Source organism: Coffea arabica, chromosome 8c, assembly GCF_036785885.1.
Source record: "Coffea arabica cultivar ET-39 chromosome 8c, Coffea Arabica ET-39 HiFi, whole genome shotgun sequence".
In the NCBI taxonomy this organism is placed as follows: Eukaryota; Viridiplantae; Streptophyta; class Magnoliopsida; order Gentianales; family Rubiaceae; genus Coffea; species Coffea arabica.
Genome location: NC_092325.1, coordinates 7,527,486 through 7,540,432, shown reverse-complemented (window position 1 = coordinate 7,540,432; position 12,947 = coordinate 7,527,486). Strand labels below are relative to the sequence as shown.

The 12,947-nt window shown below is 34.9% G+C and overlaps 1 protein-coding gene and 1 long non-coding RNA gene across 2 annotated transcripts; one reads left to right on the top strand and one right to left on the bottom strand.

Annotated features, from left to right (window-relative positions):
• Positions 1-610: 610 nt before the first annotated feature.
• LOC113705441 (uncharacterized) lies at positions 611-4,784 on the bottom strand. Its single transcript, XR_003451881.2, has 3 exons — positions 4,441-4,784; positions 3,075-3,126; positions 611-649 (listed from the first exon to the last, which is right to left on the bottom strand). It is a non-coding gene; the product is annotated as an uncharacterized lncRNA (long non-coding RNA).
• A 134-nt stretch (positions 4,785-4,918) lies between these two features.
• On the top strand, positions 4,919-8,669 carry LOC113706865 (chitinase-like protein 2). Its single transcript, XM_027228898.2, has 3 exons — positions 4,919-5,740; positions 7,281-7,440; positions 7,987-8,669. Exons 1-3 carry the CDS (start codon positions 5,350-5,352, stop codon positions 8,399-8,401), a joined length of 966 nt encoding a protein of 321 aa, XP_027084699.1. The 5' UTR covers positions 4,919-5,349; the 3' UTR covers positions 8,402-8,669.
• Positions 8,670-12,947: the final 4,278 nt, after the last annotated feature.

The window sequence follows — 12,947 nt, the reverse complement described above, 5'->3', positions numbered from 1 at the left end:
CTCTACTACAGCTCCTGATGGGGAAGTTATGTCTACATCCAAGCAATAAACTTCTACAATTCTACTATAAACTTTTACAAGATGTTGGGGATGGGCTGCCACAACTGATGTAATACTGCCGCAATTGCCTTGGCATCATCTTTTCCTTCTTTATCTCCGGCCTCATTTGCTTCACCAAAATCATCATTCCTATCTCCAACACATGTCTCATCTTGGTTGTTTTTATATTCAAATTTGTCTGTATCAGACTCTATAACAACATTTGCCTTCTCGTCATGGATCATTCGCTTTTTTGTCTGTTTCCTTGTGGATCTAACGGCTGGTTGGGAAGATGATGGCATAACACTACGTTACGAGTAAAGTATACTTGATATATTCATTACACTTTGTTGACACTCAATTGCTATCCGCTCGTATTTGCTGCTTTTGCATATAGAGTGGCTAGATGAACTCGAATATAAAAAATAAATACAATTAATCCTCATATTGGTACAACTTGGGACATATTTGCATTCGTATTAGATTTAATTTGTTATCTTACAGCAATTTCTCCAGGTCCATTATTCACCATCTGGCCAATCACATCCGGTGCAAGTTCAGTAGCTTCCTCTTCATCATTTTCTTCTCTGTCCGTTTTGTTTGACCCTACCTTTGTATAAAAAAAAGTATATTGTAAATTTGACAAAATAGTTAGCCGTATAATATAATGTCTTACTAATCCAAATTTCAAAAATATCATTGTTTCAACAATACTTACTAGCTTTTCTTTGCCAAATTTTTCAAGACCACCCAATTCTAATGTTTCTCTTTCAATTATGTTGGTATCAGTCCTTACTTTTGTTATAAGGCAGGTTCTACAAATATAATGATTGAGTATACTTACTCGATCATAATAATGTAGTTGCAAAATGATAACAACTTATCCTTGTTAGATATAATGAACAAATATAAGGTAGGATCATCCAATAATTGAGATTTCTTAACTCACTAGTAAAAATAGGATGCAACCTCTAACATTTTTGTGGGTATTGCTCTGCATGTTCAATAATTTTTTGCATAAATCAGCTCTAACGAACTCAACTCAATTAAATTTAGCTGTTTTCGAAATTGATTGTAAACTCTCTCATAAATTGGCTTTAATTTCAGCTCGTATTGTTGGAGCAAGCAAGCATCCATATGCAAAACTAACAAACAACCTCTTGAATTCATTCCCGATCTCCATAGATATTAGCTCATCTACTATACCATGCCAATTATACTTCTTCTTCCTAGAATAATATAGATTGCTCTTAATTCCATCATTTCTAGTATCTTTAACCGGCACTGGCCCCTCACTACAAATTTCAAGAGTCTTTACTATATCCTCTGATATTACAGCTAGTACACGTCTATCTTCAAGTTGTATATATAAGTGAGTTGGATTGAAATTATTCACCAATCACGTGCATATATCCTTTGGAAAGACGTGGGATTGGATCTCCAATAATCCATCAAAACCTATTTCTTTTATTGCAGCTATTTTTGTCCCATCAATACGACCCACAAATTTTAAGAATTTAGCTAGTGTACACCTAAACCTGTATGTCTACAAAAAAAAATTTATAAAAAATAAAAAATAACTGCCGAATAATTGCACTTGCACTTTGAAACTTTTAAATCACTTTTTTTATGCAAAATAAAATTCGATGCTACGTCTTTACTTGTTTCGCTACATCACTCTCTATGCTTTCTCCCCTGTCTGCTATAGACTCCTTATAGATTTTCATCAGCTCTTTACATTTCTTCATAACTGCTTCATTCTTCCATACAAGTTTCTCCTCATCACTCAGTTTGTTCCATGTATTTCTAGCAGTTATGTTTAGCTCCTTCATTGTTAATGCCTTTCCCTTTGCTTTTTGCTTGCGTGCAAAGTCAATCCTAGCATGATTTAATATGATTAGATCCATCACATAGACTTTTGATTTTATCATGAGTTTTTTAACTAATTAAAAGCTCCAAATGTAGACAATAGTCCTTCTAAAAAGTCATATATACTTGTATGCAATGAAATCATTTGGTGGCTTAACTGACTTTACTGGATTATTATCATAATGTTCCTCAACCTGCTTACCTTTATCTTTTGTACGATTCATTTTCTTGGTTCCCCGACATCCCATAATATATTATTTCAAACTGCACTAAAATAAATAACATGACAAAAACATAAGAGATAATTTCAAAAACCTCCCCTGAGGTTTCTTCACAGAAGTGTATTATCACACTTCTATTGTGAGGATGTACAAGAAATTTACATAGAGTTACAAAATGTTTAAAAAATGTTACACTATTTAGAGACGGTTGATCTAACAACTATTCCTACCCCACTCCCTAATATTAAATAGTCATAAAGTTTCCAATGATGTTAACAACAATAATGAATATTATGCCATTGCCGAAATTGCAATTGCTAAGTAAACAAAAATATAATCTGAAAGTAGTTCAAAGATGATAGGAATTCATTATTATATAGCATCAGCAAGCCATTTCTACTTGACAATAGGGTATTGCAATCCATATCTTTCCAAAACACCATTTACAAGCAATAATCTAGACAGTGAGGATTGCAATATTAATAACTTACAAACTCTATTCGACTAGAATGCACAAAAAAACTATTTACATTACTTCATTTTGACAAAATGAAAGAGCAAGTTCTATACAGTTAGAACCACATACTGAAACTATTGTTGTCATTCTGAGAATCCATAGTCACATTTATTTATCTCCATTTGGATCAATGTAATATTTTTTAAACAATGTGCAACTCTACGTGAACTACTTGTAAAACTTAATAACAGGGACATAATTTGTTGTAAAGATGTACAAAAAGTTTACATAAAATTACTAAATGTTCAAAAAATATTACACTATTTAGGAATAATTGATCTGACAACCTTCCCTACCTCGCATCCTTCCAAATGATAGATATCATCATACTCCATAGTATATGAAACATCAAATTGTCTTACAACCCTGATGGTGTCCTATTACTTATTGGATGATCATTTACACATACTAAAAGTTAAGATTCTTACCTGTTATGCTGTAAAATTTGCCAAATCCCGCATTTATTAGGAGATCTATTTACTGCATGAACAATTTTCTCAAATTAGAGGTCAAGTAAAGTTCGTCTTATAAGTGTAAGAGGACCAAGTTTCTAGTCAATTGAACTAAAATTACAGCTCATATAAAGTCTATAAAAATCATAATTCAACAAATCCCACACATCATATACTAAACCGAGTAGTATATTTTTTCAAAGGCACAAGTGAAAATGCAAATTAAAAGAATATAAGCAAGCACAACAAACCTTACCTAATGAAAGGAACTCCTAGATAACCAGAAAACTATCAATTGAATAACCATACTTAGAGTTTGTTCTTTACCATGTACACTGTACACAAGTGAAAGAACACTTTGTTTTTTTACCATGCTTTGGGTTTATAAACTATAATAACTAATGTGTACAAGAAAAATATCTATTGATACAAACAACATAACAATATGTCATGCCAAATTTATTTTCCTAAACTCTCAATCCAAAATCATATAACAAATTAATAGCAATAACAGAAGAATTGCTGCTTAACTGTGAATATTGACAGTTATTGCATTCTCCGAATAGGTAGAGAAAAAAAACAAGCAACTAATAAACTCTTTTGTCACATTTCACATGATGTTCTTATACTCCCTACAAGAATTTCTTTTATATGCATTGAAATTTCTATTGTCCAAACAAATCAACAAATTGTAAGTTCAATTGCACAAGTTGTAACTTAAGCCTAACTATCAATCAATTTTGTGATTTCAAATAAGAGACATTCATGGTCACCTATATTCCATTCATGCCCAATTAACTGAGTATTCCATCATAAAATTTTAACTTTCATGTGAACAAAATATGATAATGAGAAACTTGTGTAGGATGAAATTTTCAACAAAAGAAAGAATATCTCACAAATAAGAATTTCTGCTTAACTGTGAGTATTTACGGTCATCGTATTCTCAAAATAGGCAAAGAAAAGATGTAAGCAACTAATAAAATCTTTTTTCACTTTTCACATGATTCTCTTATACTTACCACAAGAATTTCTTTTGTATGCGTTGAAATTTCTGTTGTCCTAATAAAGCAATAAATTATAAACCTAACTAAATCACATGTAACTTAACCCTAACTACTAGTCATCTTTTTTTCAAATAGCAGACATTCACTAAACCTATGTCCAAATCATGCGCAATTCATTGGGCATTCCATCTTCTCTCTTTTTTTTTTTCTCAAAATTCCATATTAAATAGTGTGTATATTGTCTAAATAGTGTGTAAATATTTTTAGTTAATAGCCTGGTATATCTGACAAAAGATAAATTTGTTTGATCATTTCAAGAAAATAGAGTTTCTTACCTCTATTAAATCAGAAATCTCCAACTATTGCAAGACCCCAAACCCTGGATGATGCAGTTTCTCTCCCTAAAAAACACCATGGGTCTTCTTTAGGAGGAATTCAGGTAGTTGTTTCTTGATGAGATAAGCGTCCGGCTAAGATCCAATGAGGTTTTTTGGAGTTATCCTCTCTACCATCTCATAGTAGTGTCGGTCTTGTGGAGTGATTTTGGGAAACGACGAAACTGATAAAAGGAGCTTTTTATTAATAATTTGGGTGGGATAAATTTATACTATGCAAACGCCGTTTGACGATAATGCTACATCCGTTTCCATAATTTTTATTTTTTAATTGCTACTCAATAAAACGTGGCCGTGCTACAATTTCTCATTTCACTTGCCACGGCTGTGTTTTCTTCCGTTGATTTATCTCAATTCATCTGGGCCGTCAAAAGTTTCTGAAACGATTGTCTGGCAAGGCCCCTGGTCCGTTCAAGACTTTCATTTGTCGGCACAACTCTGACTCCGGATTCCCATATCCGGATCCATAAAACCAAAACGCAAACAATCCCCCAGTCTGAAGAGTCCTCAGGACTCAGGAGCTGTCGGTGGAATGCAATTAATTAGTTAGTGGGTCACTCCCTCACCGTCTCCCCTTTGCTTGATTCCAAATCCAGCCTGGTACACGTTCACCATCCACCCTCCATTCCCCAACCCAAACCCCATCTCGACCGTCCATTTCTCCATCCCCAGAAAACGACACCGCATCCAACCACCGCTTTCCTTACCTTGCATCACACTCTCTATAGTCCATGGCCCCTTTCCCCCATCATTCCAGCTCCTCTTTCCCTTTCATTTCTTCAATTTTATAGCTCCAAAATTCCCAGCAGAAAAAACCCACCGTTTTAATCCCTGCTGCATTGTAAAGAAATGTTGAATTTCAAGATGTTTTTGCCGGTCATTTGTCTAATTTTGATTCTTTCACCGGCGATTTCTTACGCCGACGAGTCAGCGGTGCCTTCGAAAGTGGTGAAGGTTGTGAAAGGGAAGAAGTACTGTACAAAGGGGTGGGAATGTTCGACCCCATCTGTGTACTGTTGTAATCTGACGATCTCGGACTATTTTCAGACTTACCAGTTTGAGAATCTGTTCTCCAAGAGGAATTCGCCAGTGGCTCATGCCGTTGGGTTTTGGGATTACGAATCTTTCATTCACGCAGCTGCTCTTTTCCAGCCTTTGGGATTTGGTACCACTGGAAACAAGACTGCCCAGATGTTGGAGCTTTCCGCATTTCTTGGTCATGTCGGTGCCAAAACTTCTTGTAAGTTCCTCTCCCTTTTTTTGATGGATTTAAAGTTTTGTTTGTTTTTATATATATGCATAAGAATTTACCATCCATTTTACCTTTTTTTTTCGGTTGTCGGTTTCGAAGGGGTAATTCAAAAATGGATGGCTAGTACTTAATATCAAATATAATATTATGTTTGAAAAGGTAAGGAGATGATATGGAATTGTAGCGTGTTTTTCCTAATTTAGTTGAGTTGCGTGTGGTTCTTCGTGAGATTTGGAAATGGAAAATTGTGTTTTTTAGAAACTGTACTCTTAATTTAGAGAATATGACTCCATTTTTCATTTCATTGATTCCATTTCTTTCAAAGAACAATATACGAGCTTGTAGGGATGCTGTCTAGGTTGGACATGTTTGTCGGTGGATGTAGATTTGTGGCTAGAATTATTAGTTTAAGAGACTTAGTGTATCGTGTGGAATTACTCAGATTCTTACTGATCTTGGAATGCGTATTACCTAGATTGAGTGTATGGATAGAAGTTCTTTCTTTTTTGGGGCCAGAATTGAGACCTGACATGATAGTTTGTGATTTAGTGCTGTTTTGAACTGATTTATTTGGATCTAAAAGTTTCATATAGGAGGTTTACTTCTGTTGTTTACTTTGCATATAAGCAAAAGATGGATGTGATGGTACAATCACTGCAGTTTTCTTTTTGCTGTGAACATTCTTTTGAACGAGTTCTAGTCAAAATAAAAAAGAATCTCAGATTAGTTTAGTCATTTCTTATTCAGGTACATTTCAGATTCGTAAAGTAGCATGAAAACAGAGTATGCAAGTGTTACCATATTTTGTGTAAGTGTTATTTTCAGCATTGTTACTGAGCACAAGAAAATTTTTTAATTCTTGATTTTCATTCTCCTATATATGTAATGTGTCGTGACTTTCAAGGAAATATATTTCTTTTAGAATTGTAAGATTTAGTACCTAGGAATCAGAGGTTCTGGGTTCAAATCCCCCCCCTTTTCTCTCTCTTCTTTCTTTCCATCCCCATTTCTTAAATCCCATCCTCTCCCTTTCTAAAAAAGAAAAAAATTAAAAAAAGGAAGTGCAAAATTTAGTTAGCATTGCCCATTTTTTAACACTTTCATTGCTCACCTATTCTTGCATTTAATGCTCCTATATCTCACCTTCTTTGCATGTACCATGTGTGTATATATGATTAGTATCTCTATCTATAATACGATTATAACTTAGTCCTACTGTTATGTGGATATTTTTTTTACCATCCCTACTGTTTGCTAGTATCTGTGAAGACAGACTTAGAGAATGTGTAACAATGAATAAGGTTGGAAGTGTGGTGAAACAAATAAATCCTTAGGCAAATAGCTTTTTCTATCTAAACTTATGAGATAAATTTCTCTAATCAGCATCCAACTAAATGGTGCCTTGAAGCTGAAATTGAGATTTGAGGAAGTTGCTCACGAGGGAGAAATTTTCTTTGATTTTTGGTTGCATTGACTTCATTTTCTTGCTTAAGTCCATTTAAAGTTGATGCTTCTGATAATGGTGCAGGTGGTTATGGGGTAGCCACAGGGGGACCCTTGGCTTGGGGTCTATGCTACAACAAGGAAATGAGTCCTAACTCAATATACTGTGATGATTACTACAAGTTAACCTATCCATGTGCTCCTGGAGTTAGTTACCATGGTCGTGGTGCACTACCTCTTTATTGGTATGTGGTGGTGTTCTTTCTTCCCTTACTTGATTGTTACTTTTTACAGGCTAACTGAGGTCTTTGACATGATCAGAGAGAGAGAGAGACAGTGAGAGGGAAGAAAAAAGCAGTACCAGTGATTTAGATATGCTATTTATGCCTCGAAATTTGAGTTGGATGTGGAACTAAATGCCATTTGCTTTCTGCAAGCTTTGTTGATTGTTTTATGGAAATAGTCCTTAATTATCATTCTGCCATAATTTAGTTCACTGATTCCTACTGAATCAAGCTTTCTTAACAAAGACTACACAAAGTTAATTTGTTTTCCATTCTAACTGTCCCTGTTTCTTAGAATTGTAAAGTCTGTAATGCTCGCATGATGATTATAGATATTGAAGAGCTCCATGCATCTGCTTAGAATTTTTTTTTTTGTGCGGGTTTTTTTTTTGGGCCGGCTGGGGCGGGGGGGGGGGGACAGGGTTTCGGTATTTTAACTCTATTACATTTTAGTAATTGCTTCAGTCATGCATATTTTTCTGACTGTATCCGTGTATGTTGTTTTAGGAACTACAACTACGGGCCTGTTGGTGAAGGCCTCAAGCAAGATCTTTTGAACCATCCTGAATACATTGAACAAAACGCGACTCTGGCTTTCCAGGCTGCAATATATCAATGGATGAAACCCCAGAAAAAGGGACTACCTTCTGCTCATGATGCATTTGTTGGCAACTGGAAGCCCAACAAAAATGATACTGAAGCAAAACGAGTTCCTGGTTTTGGGACAACCATGAACCTCCTCTATGGAGATTCTGTTTGTGGTCAAGGTGATATTGACAGTATGAATATCATTATCTCCCATTATCTAAACTACCTTGACCTTTTGGGAGTTGGGCGAGAAGAGGCAGGACCTAATGAAGTACTCAGCTGTGCCGAACAGAAAGTGTTCAATCCTTCCTATACCCCCTCAACTTCTTCTTGAAATGTAATGAATCTTAGCAGCCAGTGTCATTTTGTGGACCAAATTATCTCTGGCAAAGAACCATATAATAAAAAGAACAATTATGATTTGCCTTGATTGTGTGAAGATCAGTTAGTTGGAAACACAGCATGTTAAATGCTGTTTGATGTGTTCTTTATATAGATTTTTGGCATAATTTTTGTCCTGTAATATTTGTTAGTATAAGAGATTTGTTGAATTCATGTACTGTATCATGTATACTGTAATATAATCATGAAAGTTTGTGAAAGTTGTGAAAGTTTCAGTTATTTTCCGTCTTTAGCTTTGCCTGTTGTGCATAAATATGATGTACCTAGGAAATAGCTCTGCAATTAGTTTTGATAGCAATTTCCCATTTTTAATTTTTTCCCTACTATTTGTCAATTCTGCAATGCAGAAAATCAATCACCACTCCTAATATAAGCACTCATCATTATGTAATATCAATACTATCCTTGTTGAGTACCGAAGGTTACCCTAATTTTAACCCCTATTCTTAGCTCTCATTGTATCCCTTCCATTTCCAACTCCTTGAACCGATAGGAGTATTTCTTGGGGACGTCAAAATCGCCTTTCTGAACAGCAGCTCCCAAGGGAGAAATTTTTGTGGACTCAACAGCCGTAGTCTTACTTCCTCTCGTCAACCCGGGACAGCTCTCGTCGTTCAGGATTTGTCTAGTGCGTCTTACCTCTCTGTGTGGTTAACCAGTTATTGTATGGATGGAATTTACCCAGCGTGTACTCTGGGGTAACGCCTATGAATTTCCTTGTCAACCAAAAAACAAAATAAATAACGGTCACCTCTATCCGTTGCATTTGGCAGCAATCGAATTATCTTCGTCAATGACATAGTTATTCCTTACATATGGGGCAAAGGCAGATGCGCGAACCAAAGATGGTTTCCTGCCGCTTGAGTTGGCTCTTGAGTCCTTAGCAGAAGGTTTTCTTGGAATATTCATGAAGAATCAGTTTATACACTAGTCTGCTTTTTGATATTTGTGGACTTAGATTGCATGCTTGGAGTGTTAAAGATTGTTCGTAGGCTTGTCAACTGTTCATCTGCCGCTGAGTTTTCTGATTTCGTAAGCCGTTATGGAATGAAAGGGAAGATAATTGAGTTGGCCACTTCGCTTCTTATAGCGCCTAAAAAGTCTCTTTCGATTGAGGATGTGCACGTACCCTCTGATTCGGCTGCTAACCTCTTCAAGAAGACGATATGACACTATGTTCTTGACCAGATTTTATCACTTGCAAATGAGGAGCAATTATTAGGGGGCATTGGCATTGGCTCCTCCAGGACCTGGCCGGCTGAGCACAATTATAGGAAGAAACTGCTGCACGCTACAATGTTATTGGCTTGTTGCTTGAAATTTTTCCCAGGATAGGGGCTGATGATACTTTCATTGTCGAGGCTGTTGTGCAATTGCTTCTTCTTGCAATATTATTTAAAGAATTAGCTTTTTATATACCAACAATGATTTTTTTAGGCTAGGAGTTTTGAATGTTTTTAGACGTAAATTATATATGCATGAGTTGAATTTTAAATTTAAAGTCATACTGTGTGACATAATCTAAATCTGTTAATATAATTATACACTCGTGACATATAAAAAGGTTATCCCTGTTTTAAACCAACAATAATTCTGTAGAATGGTATATTGGTTTGTACAAAGGATGTATTCGAACCAAGTCGAGGTCGAGTATTGCTATACTCGAACTTGACTCAACCTATATGTAACTAGACTCGAGCTCGAGTCTTGATCAAGCCTAAAAATCGCAACTCGAGGGTTGACTCGAGAAAATTCTTTTAAACTCGAGACTCGACTTGATAAGGTTCGATCAAAGGTCAAGGCTTATCAAGTCGAGTCTAATCAAACTTTTGACTCGACTCGAAAAATATACACTTGTAAATTCAGTATAAATTATACTCATAACGATCATTTTATAATTATAATACATATATATTATTTAAATTATATATATTAATTAAATATATCCGGCTCGACGAGTAGCTCGTCGAGCCACAAGCCGCAAATTCCTGACTCGAACTAGATTCGAAAGTATATTCGAGTAGCTCGAGACTCGGCTTGAACTCGATCAAGCCAAATCGAGTTCAAGCCAAATCGTTGACCGAGCTACTCGCAAGCTATTCGATAGTAACTCGACTCGCTTACATCAAGCCGCAAATTTCTGACTCGAACTTGACTCGAAAGTATATTCGAGTAGCTCGAAACTCAGCTCGAACTCGATTTGACCAAGTTCAAACCAAGTCGTTGACCAAACTACTCGATAATAGTTCGACTCGCTTACATCCCTAGTTTGTACCACCAATCCATTGTTTTAAAACAACATAATACTTAATAAATGGTACAGTGGTTTGTACCAACCCATTGTTTTGGACGAAGGGGTCCACTTGAGCTCTAAATTTTACAGTGGACACATGTCCGGCGGTGAAATGTCTGGCGGCAGCATGTTGGCCCCTCAGGAGACGTTCAAAGACATCCAGCTCCCGGCAATGTTTTCAGAACTGGATCGGATCGGCCGGTTCGACTGGTTGGACGGCGAACCGAACATACCACCTGTCCGGTCCAGTATTAAACCCGAAAGTTAATAAAAAATTGCTAGAAATCGGTTGAACCGTATGAACCGTTAAAAACCGCACGAACCGTAACCCGGCGGTTTTCTAATTTTCAAACAAAAATGCCAAGAATGTAGCTACGGAAGTTTGAACCTCAGTCTCAGGGTTCCCATACAGCACTCTTCACCACTAGACCACAACTCATTTTGTTGAAAATTCTACTTAACTTGACTAAAATATAGATTAAAAAAATCAAATCCTAATATTAAAAAAAGAAACAGCCGACGCACTTTTCTTTCAAGTTTCAATCTATCACTTTCTCGGCTTCAGGCGGCCAATGGCTCCAGTTCTCCTCTTGAATTTTTTTTTCAATTTTTTCTTCTTAACCCTTTCAAACCCAAATATCCACAACAAAATTTTCTCAAGCCTTCACCTTTATCACTATCATCTTTTGCAGATTGCAGACAAGTTGGAAATTTCAACTTTCACAAGATATATGAGACTCAAGAGCTTTTCCTGTTTTCCATCATCTTAGTAAGTTTACTTTTTCCTTTTTCAAGGTTTTTGTTTTCTATATTATTATCTTTAGCCGATTTTTTTTTGTATTTTCTTCTTTTTTCCCCCAATTTTCATCTGTTTCCCCTAAGTTTTGTTTTATTTTTATTTGATTAATTAAGGATGAAATTATGAATCATTAATTAATTTGCAATCATATTTGGAGAAGCTATTTTTTTGGATGAAGTATCAAATTAAATAAATTAGACATGGATGAAGTTTCAAATTAATAAATTTTGTATCAATGATTGTTCTGTTTTTTCTATGCTATTTATTGTGTTTTTATTGCTTTTTCTATGCTGAAGTAATTAGTCTACTGAATGCTCATTCATCTTGAATTTTATAGGTTTCACTAAAGCAACAAAATTAAAGACATGTTAAAGTTGATTTGTGAAAGTTGTCAAACAAAAGCTTAAAACAAAAAAGTGCCAAATTTGACCACATGTTTGTATGTCTTGGTAAATTCCTAAATAGTAACCTCAGGACCATATGTTTAGTAGCAATTAATTTTTTATGTGTTTAGTTGTATCTTTGTTTTTTAAAATTTTTTGATTTTTTTTTAGTTTGACCAATTAGGTTTATATTTTTATAATAAAATTTTAATTTTTTCAGGTTAAGTTGATGAAATTGTGAATGTGGTGTTGCTGCTTATCATACCATTGATGGAAGTTTGTTATTCAAATGGTTTGTCTTGAATATGAGTTAGACTCTTTTATGGACTTTTTTAAGAATTGTAAAAGAATTTCAATATTTATTTTATTTATTTTTGTGTTTTTATTTGTGATAATTGGTGAACATTTGGATTATATCTATTCATGTTTGTAATGAATTTATGAAAACTTGTGGTGAATTATGATATTTTAATTATGTTTATCATTCCAGGTTTTATGTATAACTTTTAGGAAATTTGTTATTATCTCAACTTAAATTTAGTTATGTTGGTAAATGCATTTTAAAAACTTAAGTTATCACTAACCATGTTAAATTGTACATTAGGTGTCAAGTTCAAGTGTAGAATGAAAACATGTAAGATACTTAACACTCAAGTTACAAAAAAAAAAAAAAAAAAAAAAAACCAGAAAATCGGTGAACCGGCCCGGACCCTCTCCGGTTCGCTCACCGGTCCGAGTTTAAAAACATTGGCTCCCGGTTGCCTTGCTATTACAGCTAAAAGTAACGCAGAAGGGGGTGCTCCGGATATACAAGTCTCCTGCGTTTTTGTTTGAGGAAATTGTTATCGTTGGGATAGTTTCAGGAACCTCACTAGAGCTTTTTAACAATTTCATTTAGCTCTTTCGAGATTTTTAAAATAACTCATATCTCACTTGTTATTTAAAATGACAATATTATCTTTAAATATTTTAATAAAATTTTCTGGTTTGACATGCTTATATT

Excerpts from the sequence above, each read along its gene's own strand:
- LOC113706865 (XM_027228898.2), top strand. The coding sequence starts at position 5,350 with ATGTTGAATTTCAAGATGTTTTTGCCGGTCATTTGTCTAATTTTGATT. Across the intron at positions 5,741-7,280 it reads TGTCGGTGCCAAAACTTCTT|GTGGTTATGGGGTAGCCACA; the intron begins GTAAGTTCCTCT and ends ATAATGGTGCAG. Across the intron at positions 7,441-7,986 it reads GGTGCACTACCTCTTTATTG|GAACTACAACTACGGGCCTG; the intron begins GTATGTGGTGGT and ends ATGTTGTTTTAG.